Source organism: Atractosteus spatula, chromosome 2 (genome assembly GCF_055471065.1).
Source record: "Atractosteus spatula isolate fAtrSpa1 chromosome 2, fAtrSpa1.hap1, whole genome shotgun sequence".
NCBI lineage: Eukaryota > Metazoa > Chordata > Actinopteri > Semionotiformes > Lepisosteidae > Atractosteus > Atractosteus spatula.
This window is the reverse complement of record NC_142707.1, coordinates 31,681,222-31,702,681: the sequence shown is the minus strand read 5'-3', so window position 1 is coordinate 31,702,681 and position 21,460 is coordinate 31,681,222. Positions and strand designations below refer to the sequence as shown.

The 21,460-nt window shown below is 37.0% G+C and overlaps 1 protein-coding gene across 1 annotated transcript; it reads right to left on the bottom strand.

Annotated features, from left to right (window-relative positions):
- Positions 1–376: 376 nt before the first annotated feature.
- hmgn3 (high mobility group nucleosomal binding domain 3) lies at positions 377–21,167 on the bottom strand. The gene is made up of 6 exons (XM_088931693.1): positions 21,013–21,167; positions 14,448–14,498; positions 9,268–9,297; positions 7,477–7,527; positions 5,006–5,122; positions 377–3,169 (listed from the first exon to the last, which is right to left on the bottom strand). The coding sequence occupies exons 1-6, from the start codon at positions 21,025–21,027 to the stop codon at positions 3,131–3,133; spliced, it is 303 nt and encodes a 100-aa protein (XP_088787819.1). The 5' UTR covers positions 21,028–21,167; the 3' UTR covers positions 377–3,130.
- Between the last annotated feature and the right edge of the window lie 293 nt (positions 21,168–21,460).

Below are 21,460 nucleotides of genomic sequence, written 5' to 3'. Positions count from 1 at the left end.
TTCCATCCTTATTGCAATTTCTGCAGTTCTACAGCAATGAGAGAATTATATAGGAAACTCCAAGAAGACACCAAGTAGTATATTTCACTGGGAGCAGATCAAGTCAGCATGTATGAATTTAAAATGTCCTCAACTTTATGCTACTGGGCCAAGACAGCACTTCTTATGCATTTGGCATGTTCTGTTGCTGCACACTGATCGCACAAAAATATTTCAAATTCAACACACTGGAAGTCACACATCTTCTCGAGGAGCACCACAGCTAATTTGACCACCCTGGCTCATTTGGTTGATGTTAATAATCGCGGTGGATACACATCACGGTTCTTTTGGAGATCACCAATGACACTAAACAAAATCACTAAACAAACACGCCTCTGAAATTCAATTTTAATATTTTGGTGTTGCAGTATATTCTATACAAGATGATTCAAGGTTTGTTCTTTATGGAACATAAAACACAGGCAAAAATGATAAGTTTCTCTTTTCACATTTCACCCATACACATATCATTAATGGAATTATTCTTTTAATAATGCATTATTAATATTCTACTGAGCTCATGTAAGCGTGTGAGCAGAAATAAAATGGCTTCTTCAGCTATTATGTTCCTTCTGACACTGCTGCATTAATTTTCCAGTCAATGTGAGGCTCATCTATGCTACAGTCAAGCAGCATCTGCTAATCTGCTTATCTTTGAAATCCAAGGCCAAGCGAATACAGAGGACTTGCATTCCATGTATTTCAAATTAATGCACTGACTTCTACATGCGTTTTAATTTTTCCTTGAAAGAAGGGAAATCAGATTATATTATGTGATCTGGGTATTAAAAACTGTATTATTTTCAATATTTTATTTTCTTACCACTGAATCAAAGCAACTTTGTTTAAATCTGAAGGGTCTCTTTCCAAAACAAAAGAGCCAGAGCAACTCATGAAGTTTTCCCACTTGGTTTGACAATTCAAGTTGAAAAAGACTAGTTTTTTTTAGCAAGTCTAATGCACCCATGACTTCAGTTTCTTGAAAACATTTCCCATGATGGTCCTGTGGACTGAAGCTATCAGCTTCTAACTACAAGAAGCAAAAGTATTCTTCTTTAGAGACAGGTGATATTGCATTCCAACACTGCGTACTGTACATGTGATTTTGAACATTGGCCTTTGTCATTTTGTGCTTTTTGTCTGCCAATAAAATTATGAAGTAATGTACATAGGTTTGGATAATCTCAGATAATAGTTATTAAAAACATGTGTTGAAAAAAAAACATTCTAAAACTTATCTCTGCAAAATAGACAGTTGTGCTCACTTGAAATATATACTCCCTTAACCCACTTCCGCTTTCATTAGGATCATAATCCGACTTCCACCTATTCCTGTATTTTGCAATGTCTTTAGAGATCAAACACTCTCACTAATCATGCAAGCTGGAGGAATAACAGCTTTCAAAGACAGTGAAAGAAAAAAAAAGTCATAAATCTGACAATATTCTGCAGACTTGTTCCTGAAAGCAAGAAAAAATACACAAGACTCAAGACACTAAAACTAAGGAGACACCTTGTTAACCACTGTTTGACTGGCAAGTGCAATGAACAACATGTGAATAAGTAGTCAATGCAGTGACTATTAGTTAGAAAATTGCATCTTGAAAAGAAGCGGTTTCTATATCATTTGCGAAAAACAGTTGTGCTTATACCGATTGAGAAAATACCGGATATTCGTTGAATTCAGTTAATACTTATGGACATTTGTAGCTCTAAGTCATAAAAATTCTCAGGAATGCAATTTGTTTTCCACTTCCATATGAAATTGAAATAGGTAAGAGAATAGAGCACATCACCCTTCTTAAAGAACACTGTAACTTTGTATTATGTAGATAATAGTATAAAATCTCCTATGCTACAAAACAAATATATGGTTTACACATGCAAAAGTACGTACAACACACACAATTTAAAAACAATGAACATGCAAAGAATATAGAAATTAACAACACTGATAAATGCAGTATTATTACAGGTACATGTACAATAACCCAAACGACTCCTACCTGTTAAACCCTTGGATTACACTCCTTTCTGAACAACTGGATCAAAGGAAAGAATGCTATATAACACAGGATATATCCTATAGTATATCCCAACTATACATTAGTACTGTGCTTCCCATATCCTCCTCAGCTCCAGTGTCCATTTAATTTTGTTGTGTGCAACATGAAAACCACAAGTGTAAATGGATGTTGTAACTACCCCCAAATATTAGGGATTATTTTAGAATACTATATAGTTCCTGATGTCTAAAGAGGTCAAAATATTTCATACTCATTTTAAGATGACATGTCATACAAAAGAGGAGTCAAACCAGTCCATCTAGCCCATGTTGGTAGTCAGGAGCTTATTGATACAAGGATCTTGTCCAGTCTTGGTTGGAAAGAAGCCACAGTATCGCCTTGAACTACACAGCTGGACAGCTTGCTCCATACTCCCACAAGCCTGGGGAATTTTATAATATCAATAATCACCCATTATAAAATAAAATGGCGAAAATTCTTCATCGAGGTTTTCAAATGAAAAAGTCATGACGCTACAAATTCACACGCCACACAGGACACGGCTCTTTTTTATTTTAAAATAGTTCCATGGAATTCATCCCAAACAGGTGGGGGCTGATCACAGAGATCAGCGTGTTTTTTTTTTCCAACCACATTAACGCTTAGTACAAAGCACCACTGATTATTGCTATGCAAAACTGGCAGAAATAAAATAAGAATAAAAAAACCTGTCAGAAACATACACGAGTCACTACAAGCCCTACAGTGTTCTAAAAACACAGCGATAGACTGCTAATCCAATTTGAATGCTAACCCAATCACACTTGTCTCATAATTGCAATTCAGGTGATAAAAAACGACGGTGTGGCCAGTGAAATGAAGTTAAAAAGGGATTCTATTGAATTGTGTGGTGGGGGGTGGGGCTCTTGGTAAAAGAAGTATGAACAGTGTATCTTGGTTAATTCCACTACCACAGGTCTAAAAAAATTAGCATTTACAAAATACTTGATAAAAAATATTCTTCTTTCCAATAGTACAAGAGGTGCATAAAATTAACTAAAAGTTCATGTGAGATGCTTCACTCATTCTTTCTTGTCAGCTGCTGGGTCAGTTTTCTGTTCCTAAAGGAAAAGAAAAGAGAACAGGCAGGTTACTGCGTAGCCCAAGCCAGAATGGAACTAAACTACTGCACCACAGCAACTTCCACACGATGTTAACTGAACAGCAGCTAAGAGAAGAAGAGCAATTCAGTTAGCAAAAAAAAAGGCCTTTTTCCAATTATACCCTTTCAATGTGCAGTGTTAAGCTTTTCGTAATTAAAACACATTACTAATTAGAAGCTTTTTTAGCTGTAGCTTTTTTTTTTAGCAGTGCCCTTAAAGGAAATTCATCAACCGCCTTTGCAATTGATTGTATTTGAATTGCAATAAATATCATCGAAACATACAAGAGGAAAGGGTCACTTTTCCTGCCACATGTGTTGATGAGCAGAATTGTCCATTTTTGGTCACTTGGATCATTTTGAAATTCTCCCAGAAAACGCTTTGGTGCTGCACCTAGCAACTCCGTTAGCCATCCTCTCACATGGAAATGACTTTAAATATAAGTAACCAGCAAAACCATCCCCATAAAAATGATGAGTTTTCACATTTGGGAATTGCTGCCAATGGTGAATAAAGCAACATCACGTTGAACAGTTGCTGTATCTACAACTCTGGTCTTCTGGTTTACAGTAAGTTTCACAATTAGACCTGGCAGTTTTAGTACTAACAGCAACACAAGCTTTGAGAAGAGCCGATGTCGGAAATCACACGTGGCAGCTTAATATATGTTTTACATTATTATACTGATTTCTTTTCATTAACACCATACTATACATTGCATTTTGCAGCCATTTGTTTTTATAGTTTATTAGTAGAACAGAGTTTTAACAGCTTTGGATAAAGGTGCCAAATAAATACAATAATAGCTATGATAATCAACATAGTGTCCCTTAGTGTCAAGCTGTGGTATGATTAATGGCTCCTATTTATCATTTTTGTTATTATATACTTCTGTATACAGCAAGTTGTTTTTCCAATACATACTCAGGAGGTTTACTTTGGGTTGTCTAAGCTTAAGCACAAATATCTCCCTAACCCTTGATAGTAGATCCTTATTTCTCTCAACAGGTCATTCTATTTTCCTTAACCAATGGCTCAAACAAAAGCACCCCTTGTGACATTTCACTAGAAATGTAGCAGCTACCCGAAAATGTCATTTTCATTAAATCTGTCATCATTGGCATCATGCTAGATGTTCTAGGCATTCATTTACTTTTTTTTTTAATCAATTGTTTTTTAAAATCAAAATATTAATAAGCTGTGCATTGGAGACTGCACACATTTTAACATGATGCAGTTGGATAAGAGCCCAACAGTCTTTACATTTTGAATCTTAACATTTTGTTTTGAAAATAAATCAAACAGATTAACCAAAATGTGTTATATGAGAGTTTTTTCCCCCACCTTTACAAAAAACACATACAGAAAAAGGAATAATGTCAAACTCCCAGACCTAATACAGACGCAACCACAAAGTGAGACCTTAAGCTCAACCACAGCACACAATTCAGGAAAACCAAAAACCCTCAGCCACTGTTTTAACCAGACCTTACCTGCTCCTCTTCACTACTCAGCACACTACCCAACTTTCCCGCCTGGAAAACAAATCACCGCACACAGAATACACTCGCGTACCCTTTACTTTGACTGTTCCAGTTTGCCCTTTTACGGACAGCAAGCTGGGAGAAGTACTTCTATTGGCAGACACACTAACAGACGAGCGAGAAATACGGATCTGTAGTAGTGGGAGGGAGTAAAAAAAACAACAACATTAAAAACACATGCACCAAAACCGTAAAAAAAAAAGGCGCAACAGGGATGAGAGAAAGTCCGGGCCGGAGAGGCAGACCATACCTCATCGATCTTGGTCTCCCCGTTCTCGGCAGGCGCGGTGCCCTCCTCCAGCTTTTCGTCTTTTTTCCCTTTCCCTCCTTTCTTGCCTTTCACAGCGGCCTTGTCTCCGGCCTGCTTCTGCGAAGACAGCACAGCAAGAAGCAAAGGCAGCTCGTGTCTCCCTCGCCAACTAGTCCTCAGGTACATTTTGCAGTCCACCAGGATTAAGTTGATGCGGACACACGACATCACCCAGGCAGAGCAGGAGCTGTACCTGGGACACACGGACTCCAAGTTTTTTTAAATGGAGAAAATACCCCAACACACACCCTGCTTGCAAAACAGGCTTCAGTTAAAAGTAAATATAGTAAAACAAGTACAGTAGGTCTCAAAAGTCTACACTCCCTTAGTGAAATTTCAGTTTTTGTTATCGTAAAGGCTGAAATCAAGATGGATCATGTCACACCTTTTTTCACCTTTAATAAGATCTTGTGACCAACAATATTTTAGTGAAAAACTAAAATTTTTAGGAAAAAAGGCAAAATTCAAATGTAACTTCACAGATATATAAATGAATATTAATTTCATTTCAGCTTATTTGGTTTTTTACTGATAAATCATCCAGTCATTTCCAGAAAGAACCAGGGTATCATTTTTGACAACATTGCTGAATGGCTTGTTCCACACTCCCACAACCCTTTGTGTAAAGAACTGTGTACTTTTCTTGTTTTTAAATGTGCTGCCCCGTAGTTTCAACTTGCGTCCTCTGGTTTACATTTTACTGTTGATTCAGAAGAAGCTTATATGGTTAGCTTCATCAATGCATTTGAAGATTTAGCATATTTGAATCAGTCTTTTCATTCAAGACTAAAAAGATTCAGTTGTTTTTAGTCTGTCAATATGGGACATTCCTTTGAGTCTGGGAAGTTACCTGGTCACTCTTCTCTTTACCGATTCCAGAGCAGCAATATCACATTAGTATAGCAATACCCAAAATTAGACATTACCCTAAATAAATTCTGAGTGTATGAGAATTAAGTCAATTGGGGATGGTATCATTTTAAGAAGTCATTACTTGACTAAAATTATATGCTTGTTATTATTTATGCCTAAATTGTCTTTTAATTACTTCTCCACATTATCTAGAAGATTAAAATCATGTGTTTTAACATAAACACCTTCATCTTTTTCATAGGCAAGAAACTCAGTTTACCATTTTGTATTCACTGTATAGTTATTGTTTTGGCTGTGTGCATGTAACACTGCACCTGTCAACATTAAATATAACCTGCCAGGTGTTTGCCTTATCTTCAATTGCATTTAAATCTTTTCAAACTTCTATTACAGCTCCTACCGTGTTTGCTAATCCTCATAATTTGGCATAATCTGCAAATTTAAAATTGATGCCACAATCTAATTGGGGGGGTCTCAATTTCAATTACTGTGGTGCCTGGATGTCTTTTGGTTTTTGTTCCAACCACGTACTTAGTTAGAAAAACTTCTATGTCTAATTTAGAAAATAATAAGGTTAACTGAATATTTAGATTAGGACAAAATCCAGAAGACACCAGGCCCTTAAAGACAATGTCCTGACGAGAGCCCTGGTCTAGATTATCCCTTCAATTAAGAACAACTGTGGTCAAACTTCAGACCCATGTTAATTACAACTCTAAAAAAAATAGCTTCAAGAATAACATTCACCCCTTATCTGTACTCAATCTGTTATTCAGTTGTTAACGCAAATACATGCATCTCCTTAAAATAGGGGTGCTCAACTTTGAACTTCACTAGGCTAGCATTTACAGCTTCTCAAGAACAAGGAAAAGCTTTATCTTGTCCAATTAGGCAAATAATGAGTCCAACTGAGTAATTAAAAAAAAAACATGAAACCTTCTGGCCCTCTAGGAATGGAGTTGTGCAGTCCTGCCTTAGATGCCTATTGCCTATAATGTAAGGACTGTTAATGGGGAAAATTAGATTTTTATGAGAGAAATTTAACTTGATTGGGATTAACAGCAGAGGTTCAACAGATCAGACAAGCAAAATGTATTTTAACCTAGAAAATAGAGCCGCAAATTCATTTTAAGTGGTCAACATGTGACTACTTAATCAATTCAAAGCACTTAAGGGCACATCGACAATAACATACAGAGAAATGATTGATGATGAAATGAGAAATGATTAAGGTTCAATGAATGGTGCAACTGTTAAACATAAGAAAGTATCCAAATGAATTCCCAGTTTAAAAACATTCTCTTGTAAGCATTCATTATTAGTAGATAACACCTTCCAGAAGACTACAGTACATATCGGTGAAGCAGGCTTAAAACCGTTAATTTCCTACAGTTAATTTCATGGGTAAGGAAAGGACAATGGGTTTTGCTCTTACACGCCTCGTGAAATGATGGCGTTTTCTGTGGCGCACAGGTGAAGGCATTATTGACATTCGACAGGTATACGGGTGCTGGCCCAGGCCCGCTCAGTCATCTTACCTTCACAACAGGCTTCCGCGGCTTGGGCTCAGGCTTGGGTGGAGTGGGTTTCTGTAACAAAACGGCACGGATTTGTGGGTACACGTTACAGTACATTAACTGAAAGGGTAATGGCACCAGGTGGGATGCACAGTCATCAAGGAGTTGCCTTAAAGCCTACGTAGCAACTGTGTTGAAATTCAAACATGGTAAATTAACTTGGTGTTCAGGTTGTTTGTTCCTGTCATGATAAGCTGTTTCAAAACACTGCCATCAGTACAGTTTTAAGACTAGCCTTATGCTGTACTTCAAGAGCATAAATAAAATATTCTCTTTGCATCATATTTAATTAATCTGTTCTGAATTAAGCACTGTGAGCATGTTTCCTTAACCTAAGAGCAGCAAGAACAGACAGTTGATATTGATACATTACGCTACATTAGGAGACATTAGGAGTTGACCATGTAAATAATATCATCTAAAGAGAAATACACTTAAGAACGGCAGGACCTAAGATTGCCTTTATTACTAATTAAAGATAAATGTAAATGGCTAAAATGACAATTTTGTGGACTGTGAAAAGTTAAAATTTACGTTAAAAGTCTGTTTAAAATAGGTCCACAGAAAGGAATCTTTTGAAAATGTATTATTTCTAGGAGAGCTGTTTGCCTTTAGACAACCATCAACATACTTTCAGTAGCAATCAGTGTTGAATTTGAATTATAATTGCTGGATAAGTCATTGTTGACCAAATCAAAAATGAAGTCTTTAAACTAAAGCTTTAGTGCCATAATCAATATTCTAAGGTACAAGAAAAACAATGTAATTCAAGTTAACTCTTGTTTTTAATAATAATCGTTTTCAATTAACATCAAGCAGAGTGCCAAACTGGATTTCTGTGCAAAGTGTATTGTTAGGATCTTGGAAGAACTGGCAAATTACAGATAGTGGAGGAAAAACTTCCTTGTTTATTAAGGTTACAAGTAAAGCGTCCATGTTATAAAGAACATTTTCAGAGACAATCCTGAAAATTCTTTTTTTAAATAAAAATACATTATTTTAATTGGCTGTATAGCTGCATACAGCAGACTCCCAACGTATGTGCTCCCAAACTTAAGTGTCGGCTCCGGAAAAACAAAACATTTTTTTCAATTCCCTGAAAAATTCGTCAAGCACTCCCACAAGAGCTTGTTAGTGAGCCTATACAGTCATCTTATTTACTTTTATTACTGTTTTTATACTTCTATTTAATATCTTGTACTACTGTAAGCAGTTAGTCGGGAGGTTATAAGGGTTATTAGGGTGAAAATCGACTATATGTGAATTTGGCTTCGCGTGCAACTCAAAATCCCCGCCTCTCACATAAATTGAGTCACCGGTATATATATATTCAGAGAATAATGAATTCTGATTGTTTCCTAATATAAAAGGCAACTTACTCTGGTTTTTGCAACTATAAAAACAAAAATCCTCCTTCCCTGTTTTAAAAAAAAAAAGTTTCCTCAGCTGAGGTCTTTCCATGTGAGTTACTTGATACTGTTCAACTGCATTACTTAGGTGGGGTAAGAAAGATTAGAACTTGGTTTGGGTTATTCAGAAATGACAAAGTTCAAAGTTTGGTTTCTGCAGCTCTTGAACTTAGGTTCTGTAAAATTCCTTAAATTTGCAGGGTATTAAAAATGATTCTGCCATTTGTATTGCACTCAATTAACACTGACATAACGGCAGCAAACCATGAACATCCGAATGACATAATAAATTCAATCTAACATCCACTGGGGATATTAAAAAGAAAAGAGCTCATGTACTTACAGCTGACAATCTCAGAGATCTTCTTGTTGGCTGAAAGAGAGAACAAGTATTAGAGGCGGTGAAATTAAACAAGGTTTGTTATAATGCTGTCCAAGCACTGACAGATAAGCATTCAACAGTGTTAAACTTATTTAATCACTGCCCATATTTTTTTTTGCTTTGGAAATATTCCTTAGGGATCCCTTACAAAGTTTTATTGCATAATTGAACTGGCCCACAGCTAAAAGCTTACTGTGTATGACTGCAAAAACAATATGCATAGTGCCGTACATTTTACATAGCTTAAAAGCTCTATATGGTGATGCAGTAGTGACTGTAAAATGATCTTCAAAAGTTCTGCCATTATATGTCTCCCCCCCCCCCCATCTCCTATAGCTATTAATCATTACTTAAGCAATTTTCAGATTGTTGTTCATGAACAACTGAGGCAGATAAAAGAGATATTTACTTACTACTGTCACTGATGTTGTACACCAAACCATCAGCACAGGTTATATCATCTTTAGATTACAAAGTGATAGTACTGTGTTCACAACAACAACAACAACAAAAAGTAAAAGGTTCACAGTTCTCAAGATACACACTCTCAATTTGCATTTTTTTATTATTTGTTTTTTATTTATTGGATTAACCACAAAAGTAAATACCATTTCTTCATTTAGGACAAATTAGTTCTCCTTTAACACACTAGACTTTAACGTAACCAACAACAGGCAATTCGGCAGAGTGCTTGAGACAACATACACTGTGCCTACCCAGTTTCAGACTGGGATAAGTGCTTTAGTGACAAAGGCAACTGGACAGTCTTTGTCTCTGTGTACTTCCAGTCATTATCATCCCACACTAAAGAAATGTAGGAAATGTTTTTATTGTTCTTGTCTGTACCTTGTGTTTAGACTTCCATCCATTTTTTAGCCGTTTTATCCAATTCAGGGCTGCAGGGGTGCCGGAGCATATCCCAGCACGCAACAGGTGCACCCTGGACAGGATGCCAGTCCATCACAGAACAGACACACAATCACACCAGGGCCAGAGCTCCCAGAAGCCAATTAACCTACCAGCATGTCTCTGGACTGTGGGAGGAAACTGGAGCACCCAGAAGAATACAAACACGGGGAGAACACACAGATACCACCTCAGGAATTGAACCAATGGCCCCAGCTCTGCAAGGCAGCAATGCCGACCACTCACTGTGCCAGTGTCAATACATCTCAAATAAAAATTAATGAAACTCTAAAACATAGTAAGCTTCTGTGGGGGAAAAAAATCCTTAAAAACCAAATACAATGCAAATCATTTTAAAATAAAATCCTTATTTTAAAGTTATTTTTTAAAATGAACGTTTGACAGGTTTCATCATGCGATCCGTTTCTAAAGCATGGCCATTCTATCAGACCATTTCCACAAAGCAAAATAACGTAAGCAATGACACGCAAAACATGCGACAACATCTAATGAGAACAAAAATTAGCCAAAATTATGTTATTGTTTCACCAGACACTGGAGACTTCAAAAATAACTTCATTAGCAGCACTAAAAAGTGAAGGAACAGGTTTTCCTTAACACATGGGTGCTGTTAATGAAGTCTTCATTAATAGTAAGAAATGCTTTTTTTTTTCTTGTAAAGGTGTATGGAGAGAAATTCTTTGTGATCATTAAATTTTAAAATGTACATTTAAATATGAGCACACCCAATAATTTTGAGACGCTGGCTTGTGTGCTCAACATTCTATAAATAAAAGATTATAAATGGTCAGCAATTAATAACTTGCTGTAAACAAAGGTACACGATGATCTGCTAAAGCCATAAATAAGAATGACTTTAAAACAAATGACAAAATATAATAAAAGATAAGATGTGGCTATGGGCACATGACTCATGTATTTTCCACAACATTTAGCAGCCACCACTAAGCACTATCTCCCTTCATATTTTACGTGAAACTGATCAACACTAACAAACATTTATTTTTAAAAAAGGACCTTTTGTAATACTACATAAATAGCTGACATGAATAAATGTGTTAAAATATTTTTTTTTTTATTTATTTATGAGTAGACCCAGAACACACTCCTGTGGCTAAGGATCTGCGCCTGTGGCTGGAAGGTTGCCAGTTCATATCTTGTGGCCGGCAGAGGAATCCTACCCCATCCGTTTTCTCTAACAAAATATACTTCTCTTCAATACAATAGCAGTACACCAACTACAAAAAAGATGATTATTTTCCTGGTAACAGATCGATCAGGGAGGGTATCTACTAGTTATTAATAATAGCAATCATATTACTATATTAATGCTGGGTGATGGCCTCCCTAAGAATCAGAAAGTCCTTGAGAAATACTGACGAGCATTGGTCAGCCAGAAGATGATCAGTCATTAGGCAAGTATGCAACCCCTGCTTAAGAAATGTAAAGGAAGCCAATCATTACTGCACAGGTGAACAGAACACAAGATAATTCAGTGTTCTTTTTAAACAACAAAGATTGTCCAGGTAAACCAACAGATCTGGAGATATGGCTATGAAAAAAATAGTATTGTAAAGATAATGCAAAAAAAATGTTTGAATGGACAAAATGACACTCAAATGAAACGGAATGTTGAAAAAAACCTGAGAAATGGTGAATGTTTCTCAGAAAAATTTATCCCAGATTTGGAGGTACTACTCTTGGAAGACTTCTGCAATTTCCCTCACGGGATCAATAAAGTATCTATCTATCGAAAAAATGAAATAAAATCTTTTTTCATTTTTTTTTCTTTTTCCATCATTTTTTTTACCTGGTCTACAACTTCCTTATTAGCATGGGTTTTGTTTTATAATAACAACAACAAAAAAAAAAAATCGATCCTAAATACTCATCACAATTAGGCAGGTAATAAGTAAACAGCATGATATCCTCTGTCATATGGTCTGTCCACCACAGTCATCGTATCTACCAACCAGTGATCTAGTGTAAGACAAGCATGACAAAAAAGATGAAGAAAACTCATGGAAAAATTCCACCAAACCTTCTCTAAAATTCAAATTAAAGTCTTAACTGCTGAATATTTAGACAAGCGTTTTGAGAAAATGCCTAAACCCATAAGGTTGTAATCAAAAAAACAAACAAAAAAATGTTTGTTTAAATTAAAACATTGAAAGCAGATTTATGATGGGTGTGCTTTTTTGTATTTAGGTTTTAAGAAACAAACTGCTAATAAAATCATGAATGAACATGATTACTTGCTTTTAATATTGTATTCATATTTACGGGTTTGCCTCCTAAATTTTGTCCCGTTGTGCATACTGAAAAGCCATCATGGAAACAGAGGAACAAGTGGGTACAGAACGGAAATTACTACTTTACAAACTGTTAGCAGTTGTGTACAAAATTAAATGTTACCTATTAATTATATTGCTACTATAGTGTATACTGTATATACATACACTGTACATAACAGTATTATTGGTTGTCATCATAAAGTTCTACACTGCATAAAATCCTATACAAGTATTCACAATGATAACATCATACTGTTTAAACTCTACAGTAAACACTATTGCTCCTGGGAACAGAATAACACATAGGAGCATAGCAGTTAAACGTTACTCCTATTGACTGACAGTGACCCAGCTTCACATTTCACCCAGTAGTCTGTGCAGGACTCCGAGAGTGGACCACAACACCAACACTGCTCACAACAGAAGAGACTGAGAGACAAAATGTAACTTATACAAAACTCACGTCCAGTTCCTCATCATAAACTCTCTGGGACAGGTAATGATCCGGCAGAGAACAGCCTTGTTGCAAGCGGAAGCGTTAATGTTGCTTCAAGACTTTTTCCAAGGGCTACACATTATGATAAAACACTGTCGATGGACTTAGCAGCTGCTCAGACACCACTGCAGCGGAAAAGAATCCATCAGTCTTCAAGCATTAAGCCTTTTTGGGACTAACTGTAGGCCAAAAAAAATGTAAAAGCTTGAATGGAAGTTGAATGACAATCTTCTCAGGCAGAAACACAGGCAGAGAGTTCAGATGCTTTACTTCTGTCTTCAACATGTCTAATTTCCCTCCTTTTGCCTTTTTTTTTCCGCCAGTCTTGCACGCCACCTTTTTAGTATTTTATTTTGTTGCCCATCTGCTTCCTGGTTCCAAGACTGGTGTGGTTACAAACCAAAAAAAAAAAATACACCCAGCACTAGGATCAAGAGATGGCAGCAGCGAGAGAGATCGAGAGTGGGAACTCCCGGGCCGTGCGGATCAACAATGGCTGGGAAAAGAGCCTGTCAGGTTTTAGAACAGATACAGCTATTGTAACGTGCCTTGGGAAACAATTGCTTAAGAGAAAAGATAAAACACCACAAAAATGGGCACGTATTTTCCAGTCCAGCACATTTATAAAGCTTCAGTGCATTTCACTTCAACGGTAACATGCTTTCATCTACTACATTATTTTCAGCCTTCGTCAGTACAGACTAGTTGGTTTTTATTCAGCTGTTAACGGGGAGTGACCTCTTTGCCACTGTGCACACTAGTAGAAAAGCTTTACTTGATTGTGCAGGTCTCCTTGGAAAAGTGTTCATGGCAAATTCTAATTAAATCTTTATGTCGTGCTCATATTTAAATAATTTCAGTTATATATATATATACACACACACATGAGAAACTGATGCATTTGTTACATCAGGCGATTATCCTTTGCACATCTCTACAGACACTATTCCTGATGGGCATAAAGACGGTAACTTCTGACAAGGTGTCAAAACAATTGCAGGTAGCAAGTCATCCAAAGGCAAGTGTGGACATGATCAAGCGTTTTGTGCTCTGCCAAGATAAAGTTTTAAAATTCATTTAGCTGACTTTAATCCAGGGCGTGTTCGATTAAAAACCAATTGCTGAATTGCAAAAGTATGAAAATGCACATACTTTAGTCTGTAAGAGCATTAATTATCAATCATGCAGCATTTTTAAGCATCCGTGTCAGAACAGGTGGACATTTTTTTAGAAAGCCTCCACTTCACAGAAATAATCTCTCCGTGACAGATCCAAAAAACAGTCCTTCATTCTTCAGGAGCTGGACACCCCCATGCATTTAAAAATGTCTATAACTCACCATGCAGCAAGACATATAAGATGTATTGCATCTGACACTCCACTTGTGCCCTTAGTCAGATTTCAGAATGCACCTCAACACTCACCTCCTGCTTGGTGACTTTCGTCGAATCCTTGCCTTCAGCACCCTCTGGAGACTGGAAAGAATAGCAGAGGCATTTTAATGTGGTGGCACTTTGCACTTTGTCTTAACGCAAAATCATTATTCTAAGAAGCAAACCTAAGTGTACTGCACAGTCTATGCCATGCATAAACATCCTTCAATAAGCTCTGAAATAACTCTGGTTACAAGCAGGAACACAATCCTGTTACCAATACCCAGATTTGATTACCAAGCTGTAAAATGTCAGAAATTGCATTTAGGTCAGCACTTTTGAGGTCAGCTCTGAAGTACCCCTACGTCTGCTGGGTTTTAGTTCCAACTGGTGCTTAATCACCAGTTCTAACCGGTGCCTATAACTGATCTGCTTGCTGGTTCAGACTTTTTTTTTCTGTCCCCAGTCTTTGGTTTGAAAAAATCCTTTCAGCTAATACACATTATTTCCAACAGCTTCAGCATATACAGTATTCATTCAGTCTCTCCTCAACGTGCTTATTAAGAATTTGCTCCCAAATTTCTGCTCAATTGATGATGAATGGACAAAAGTTGGAGTGGCACTGTATAGACACTCCTACATGAGTCTGTGTTTTTCCTCCTGCTTCAGTTCGTTTGGGTAGCTTTCAGACAGCACACCTGAATGTAGCCAGTCCTGAAATTCACCGATTACCACAGGGCACATAATTACAAAGCTCATTCCACTTTTTAAGTGCGGAAAGCAATGTAAACTTTGTATATTTGTAAACAATGTACATCATTTTTTGGAGGCTTTTATTAACTATAGCCCGGGACAATGAACTTTCTTTATATCCCCAAAACCAATAAATGTTTCTGCTATATAGCAGGTAAGCAGCAACAGGCTTCTTGCTGGAACAAAAGACACTATTTCCAAAATACCAACCAAAATGTATGCTGATGGAAAAAAGGAGTTTATTTGCATAAATTAAAACAGTGCCTGCTACATTACATGATTTATCTTTTATTTAAATCCCTTATCAAACAATGAACAAATTATGCTGAATTATGTTACCAATAATAAAACATTGTCTACAGTTTTAAGAACCGCATCTCTCAAATCGCAGGATTTTCAGTTGAAAACATTACAAAAGTAATGTTTCCATTCTATTCATACTGTCAGTTCTACCACAAAGCAGAAGAGAAAATCCAAAAGACTTTTGTTTCTCTTGCATTTTGTCTCAACTGTCAACTTGATTGTATGATTTTAGAATTTACTAGGAGTATCATGGAAATAAATCAGTTCAATTTTAATTAGGGTGCCATTAAAGCTAACCTTACAACAGTGACACTATTGCCCTTAAAAACGATTTTTTGCCTAGCTGCAAAGATTAAAAAAAGGACAAGAAGAATAAAGACAGGTAGGCTAGACACTGTAAAAAATCTTGTTACTGTAAAAACATCTCAGGGTCCTGTTGAAGGTTTCTTAAGAGTTGGACTGAACTGAGTAATAGATCTGAACTTACAGTACATAAAAAATAAATCACAAATCACGGTTCATAAACCAAGGGATTTTTAAAAATAGAGCAGTTTTAGAAGTAAAAAATCTGGTAAGGATAAAATAAATGGGTTTTCAACAGAAAACATCACCTACTGCTACACTACTATAGTAACACCAAAAAGTGTTTTCTACATTCTGATTTATAGAGAGCTTCCTCAGTATCAAACAGAGCTACATTCTGCACACCTCTTGATAACAAAATAAAACTGCATCTTTGTTAAGTGTTGCAGCTTGGTTAAGTTCTGTGGCAAATTGGAAATTGGAACATTTTCCACCTTCTACTGTAATAAGAAAGAAATGAAAGATTAATATTATTGCTTGGATGAACATCTTATATCCATGTTTGAATAATTTACAACCTAAACTAAATATGCTTTTGCATATTATATATGCAAAAGTTTATAGCATGAATTAAAGTTTTAAAGTATTCAATGATAGCTTTTACCATAGATGTAATTAATGTATAAGTGTAAAGACAGAAAAAAATACCAAGCTGGTGTGGTTACTGAAATGTGCAATAATAGTTTCTCACACTGTTAACTTCACTTTGAGCACTGAAAATGCAGCACTGTGTATAGAACAGATATACTGTACCACCAGTCCAATGGCACCTGGGGAACTAAAAACAGGCGGACTTACTCATTAGTTAAGTTAGTTCTGCTTAGTACCAAATACAATAAGTGACACATAATGTTTTACATCACCTATTAGGGAATTTGTATCCACTTACTTGTGAATAACCCACTTCTAAATTATTAAGAGGCAATAAATAAGGCTTACTGGGGTAGTTATTATTCTTACTTCCACATACAATGCATTAACTAAATCAATACTGAAACTCTGGCTGTTTTGCCTATCTTCTGCAACACAAAACATTTGTGATCTAGAAAGAGACTTTAATAACATTCTGAAAATACAATTAAGAACAATCCATTGAAAGCATATATTTTGCATCAACTCTAGTTCTGATGAGCAAACGATAAAGGATGCATTACCGAAAACAAAACAAAAAAGTAATACAGCGACTTACTCCTCGTCTTATTATGGATGTGGAAATATTGAGCTTATGGAGTGGCTCCCTGCTATCCTTATTGTTAACTAAATTTCCAAATACTCCTCACCGCACACTGTTAGGAACATCTGGTGGTGCATCTGCTGTGTGTTACTCAGTGAAGGTTACTGGCTGGGTGTGTATTATGTGTAAAAAAAAAACGTTAAAAAAAGTGTAGAAGAAGGGCTGAAAGCTGTTGATTTCCAGGATAAATAATCGCTGTGATTGTTTAAAGGGGGTAAATAAAGGGAGAGGACTAATGAAAGATGAAAGAAAAGTTGTGGGGCAGGATACATAATGGTAACGAGGAAGAAAACTGTTTTAATGGAAAGTAAGTTAATCGTTCTCCTGTTGCACTATGACACTGCCTTGAAGAAAGATCACGAGCTTTTAAAACGTCCCTTTTTGTAATACAAAAGAGGTTTATAGCCCCTGACACATACCTGGGTATGTACTATATATACTGTATATATACAGACAGATCACTTAGGAAAAGAGTTTTAACTCTAAGATTTCTAATGAAGGCTGACAACATGTTACTTCCAATTCCTGAAAATTAATCTCACGGAAAGCCAACAAACTCACGCCAACGTTAGATTAGGTGAAAATGCCCTACAAAGAGGCGCACAAGTTCTTAAGCCCTTGTTTGCGGTTGTTTTAGAGTATGCGGAGAAAAAATAGAAAACAAGGCCTTAAGAACTTTTCCCACAATCACGCCTGTTACTAACACACATAAGATAAAAAAGACTGAGCCTTTTCCGCAGCAGTTAGCATCAAACACCTGCACCGATTCGTGATCACCTTTCAAATCAAGCTCAGGAAGGAAGCCAAGGGCTTCAAATGCTGCATCCTGGCAGAATGGGTACTGTGTTTGGGTGATCAACAACAGAGACGCAACTGAGGCAAAGTAAAACCACGAAAACCTGAAAACACCTTGATACGGCGGCGCTACACTGAAAAATACAGGATGGCCAATAAAATTAACAGCCCGAGTCTGAGCTTGCAAAGTTTACTATCAATTTTTCCAACACAGAGCATCTTCCCTTCTTTGTAACATTCACAGGGCTGCAAAGGTTGTAAAATGCCCATAAAATGCACAGACCTCTGGATATCAATATCATAATTCCACCTCATTAAGTTTTTAAAACTACAATTCCCAATCTTTAAACACTGCAGGCAGCACACAGAGCAGAAACACGCGCATTAAGAATTCCGTCTTTTCAAACTATCACGGCCTACCGACTTTCAGAATTTGCTGCTACCGGCTTGCTTTAAGTTTACACCAAGATGACCATCTTTTCATTCCTCGTCACTTCTAGAAGAAAATTCATGTGCGCCAAGTTAAGCACACGGTTTGCTGCAGAGCTTCTACTGCAGCCACAGTACGTATCTGGGAAAATGGATATTACAGGTAAACTAAATAGGACTAGGGCCTGAATGAAAACTTTGAGCTATTCTCCAAATAAAAATGTTAAAAGTGATTAATAACAAGGTTTTCAAGTTTATCGAGTGCTGGGTGGGTAGTCTGAGAGTTGCAGATTTGATTCTATCTGGGTTTACAAAATATATATTCATATTTAAATTTTGCCACTGTTAGCATGGTTATTTCCAAATTGTAATGATCTTAGAGACAGATGCCTCCAAGCGCTATTAACCATGGTACTGGATGTATTTCTTCAAAATTCTGACTGGACTTGTATACATATTCCACCTTCAGACGTACAACACTTTTAAACTCGGAAAGAATAGTTTCACTTCAGTCTTTGCAACAGAGGCAACGCACAGCATTGTTAACGAGAAGTCATAGTAACAGAGTGGAGGTATAAACGTTTGTTTCTTTCTCTTTCCTGTCTATCTTGCGAATCCAGCACTATCCCTCACACAACAGAAGAGAATCTCATCCCAGACTTTCAACCTGTTATTTCCGACCACACACTGCGCTGAAAAATTAACATGTGCAAACATTTGGCGCGCCTTAAATTACTTGTATTATTGTGCTCATTTATTTATTGTAATAAACACAGCCACGTTGTATTTCCATCATTACTTACATAATTCTTTTCTGTAAACTGGTAAGCTTTGAAAATCAAAACCTTAGTGCAAACCTCTCACGTAATAATCTGCTCCAACAGGGGACTTCACGTGTAGCTTTCTTGGCTACATCTAAAAGGATCTGCGCGTCTGTTACAGATCCTTGTACTGTAGGTCATCATCAAGCAATACAAAACAGCAAACAGAGTGCTTGGGTACATAGCAAAACGTGTGGATTTTAACTCAAGGGAAGATGCAGAAATTTAACATTGTATAACTACAAAATTCAGAATACTTATGTTCAGTTTTAGTCACCACAGTAGAAAAAAAAAGTTTTAGCCCTAGAAAGTTTAACATGAGCAACAAGAACAATATTGAAAAATTAAAGGAGAAAATTCCTTTTCTCCTTTTGTATCACAAGTTATTACCACTTGTTTCTGCATTTTACTCATTACATTTAAATATATTGCCTATTTTAACATATTTAAATAAAAATGCAGATAATAAAACTACACTGCATTAATTAACTTCTTACATAAATACATCACAGGCTGTATGTTCTAATGTATATTGGCTGTTGACAGATTATTCAATTTCATCCGGTCAAATGCCTGAATTTTATTATAATCTAAAAGGACATCAACACAAATCACCTTAGTTCTTCGAGATGCTAGATGCGTGAAACGTACATTTATCTCATGTACATAAATGTAAAACCTCACAAAATCCGAAAATGTATCGTTAACTAAAGAACATACAAGGTAACGTAGGATGTTCTTCAGCAGAGCGGTGTATAAAGAACTCGCCGAAAACAAGTTAGTAACGTTTTATTTGAAAATGTGTCTCACTAATACTAACACGCCTAAGCCAAAAAGCAAGCATCCGTGCTACGCTTCTGTTTATATGGCGGAATAGTGCTACAGTATACATTTCCGAGTGTAATCCGTGTGCAATCTGGCTACAATGTCATGCAAATGGTTGCGTTTGTCAGTTGAGCTGTAGTAGGGGGAGCTAAATATTTTGTTTTTCATGCCGTTCCTTTATTTATCACCGCTGCCTTCTCGTCATTTCCTTCTGCACAGCAATGTGGAAAGTGAAATATATCGGCTACAACAGGATTGTGTTTAACGAATTAAAAAGAAAAAGCATTTTCTAGTGATTAAACCTGAGCTTTTTTTGTAAACTAGCTGGCAGGTGCGTCATCTGAATTTACAGTCAACCCCACAAAGGGTCAAGCGCTTGGTTAACCCAGAAAGTGAGCTGGGAAGATAATCGTGTCTGTCGCTGTAGTGCCGAGCAGTATGATTGACTTGTTACCCAACCCCCTCCTCCTCTACGCTCCAGCCCCGGGCTTTCCACACTGATTGACACGCTAGTTGGTCACATACGGGTCTGAAACCTGAGCGAAGGAGGAGGAAGAGGGTGTCGTTTTAAATATGGCTTTTTTTTTTAAAGAGTGAGGTCCTCCATCGATCGACGAAAAGGCGCAATTGGAGCGATCAAATTAAAAACGAGCGGATCCGCGTCGGCGTCGGTTTCACGCTGACGTAATGTGCCTTTATGTAGTCAATGACCAGCAGCCAGCGTGTACCGATCGCCAGGGCTGCCAAATGACATTCACCCCGCGCAAAGAGTGCTCGTCGGGGCAGAGAAAATCTCAATATCAAAAAAGGCAGCGGTAATAAAACATGCCTTTTACCACCAGGTCACAGACTGAAAGAAGTGTCCACGACAAACAGCATGCTAAATCCACGACACGTCAAGCAGCTAAACCCCCCGATGAATTTAGCCAATCTTTCGATGAGCTTCAAGCAAGCATATGCGCATTTTTAAAAAAGTTATTATCCATTCACCTGTTAGACATTACGAATATTACTGCAAAATAGTACCGCTATTTTTTCCCCTCAACCTAACCTGAAGTGGCATTGAAAGTAAACCAAAATGGCCAGCGCTTACCTTTCTTTTCGGCATGTTTTCAGTGTTTTTTTTTAATACAGTACAAGATGAAAGAGGATCTGCAAGACGCGACTTTGGAACCAACACGGAATACGGAATCAATATCTAAACACCTCCAATAATAACATGCTAATAATATGCAGACCTTAAACTCTGCCTCCCTCCAGCCTATTGGCTAGGTCCGCAAAGCACTGCTCCATGCTGTGTAGACCGATTGGTTCCGATTGCACTATGTAAATCCAGAGGCCTCTAGAATTGGTTAAAGAGTCATTAACTGGCATGGACGTTTTGCTGTGATTGGCTAGCTCTTTCGTACGCAAATTAAAGGGCATTCTGTGTGCTCCACAGTTCTGGTAAGCCATAAGCATGAAGACAAAATATCCAATCCGCTGACGACAGCATTGACACAAGACTGCGATTAGGTCTTTGTTAATTCCAAAGAGAAACT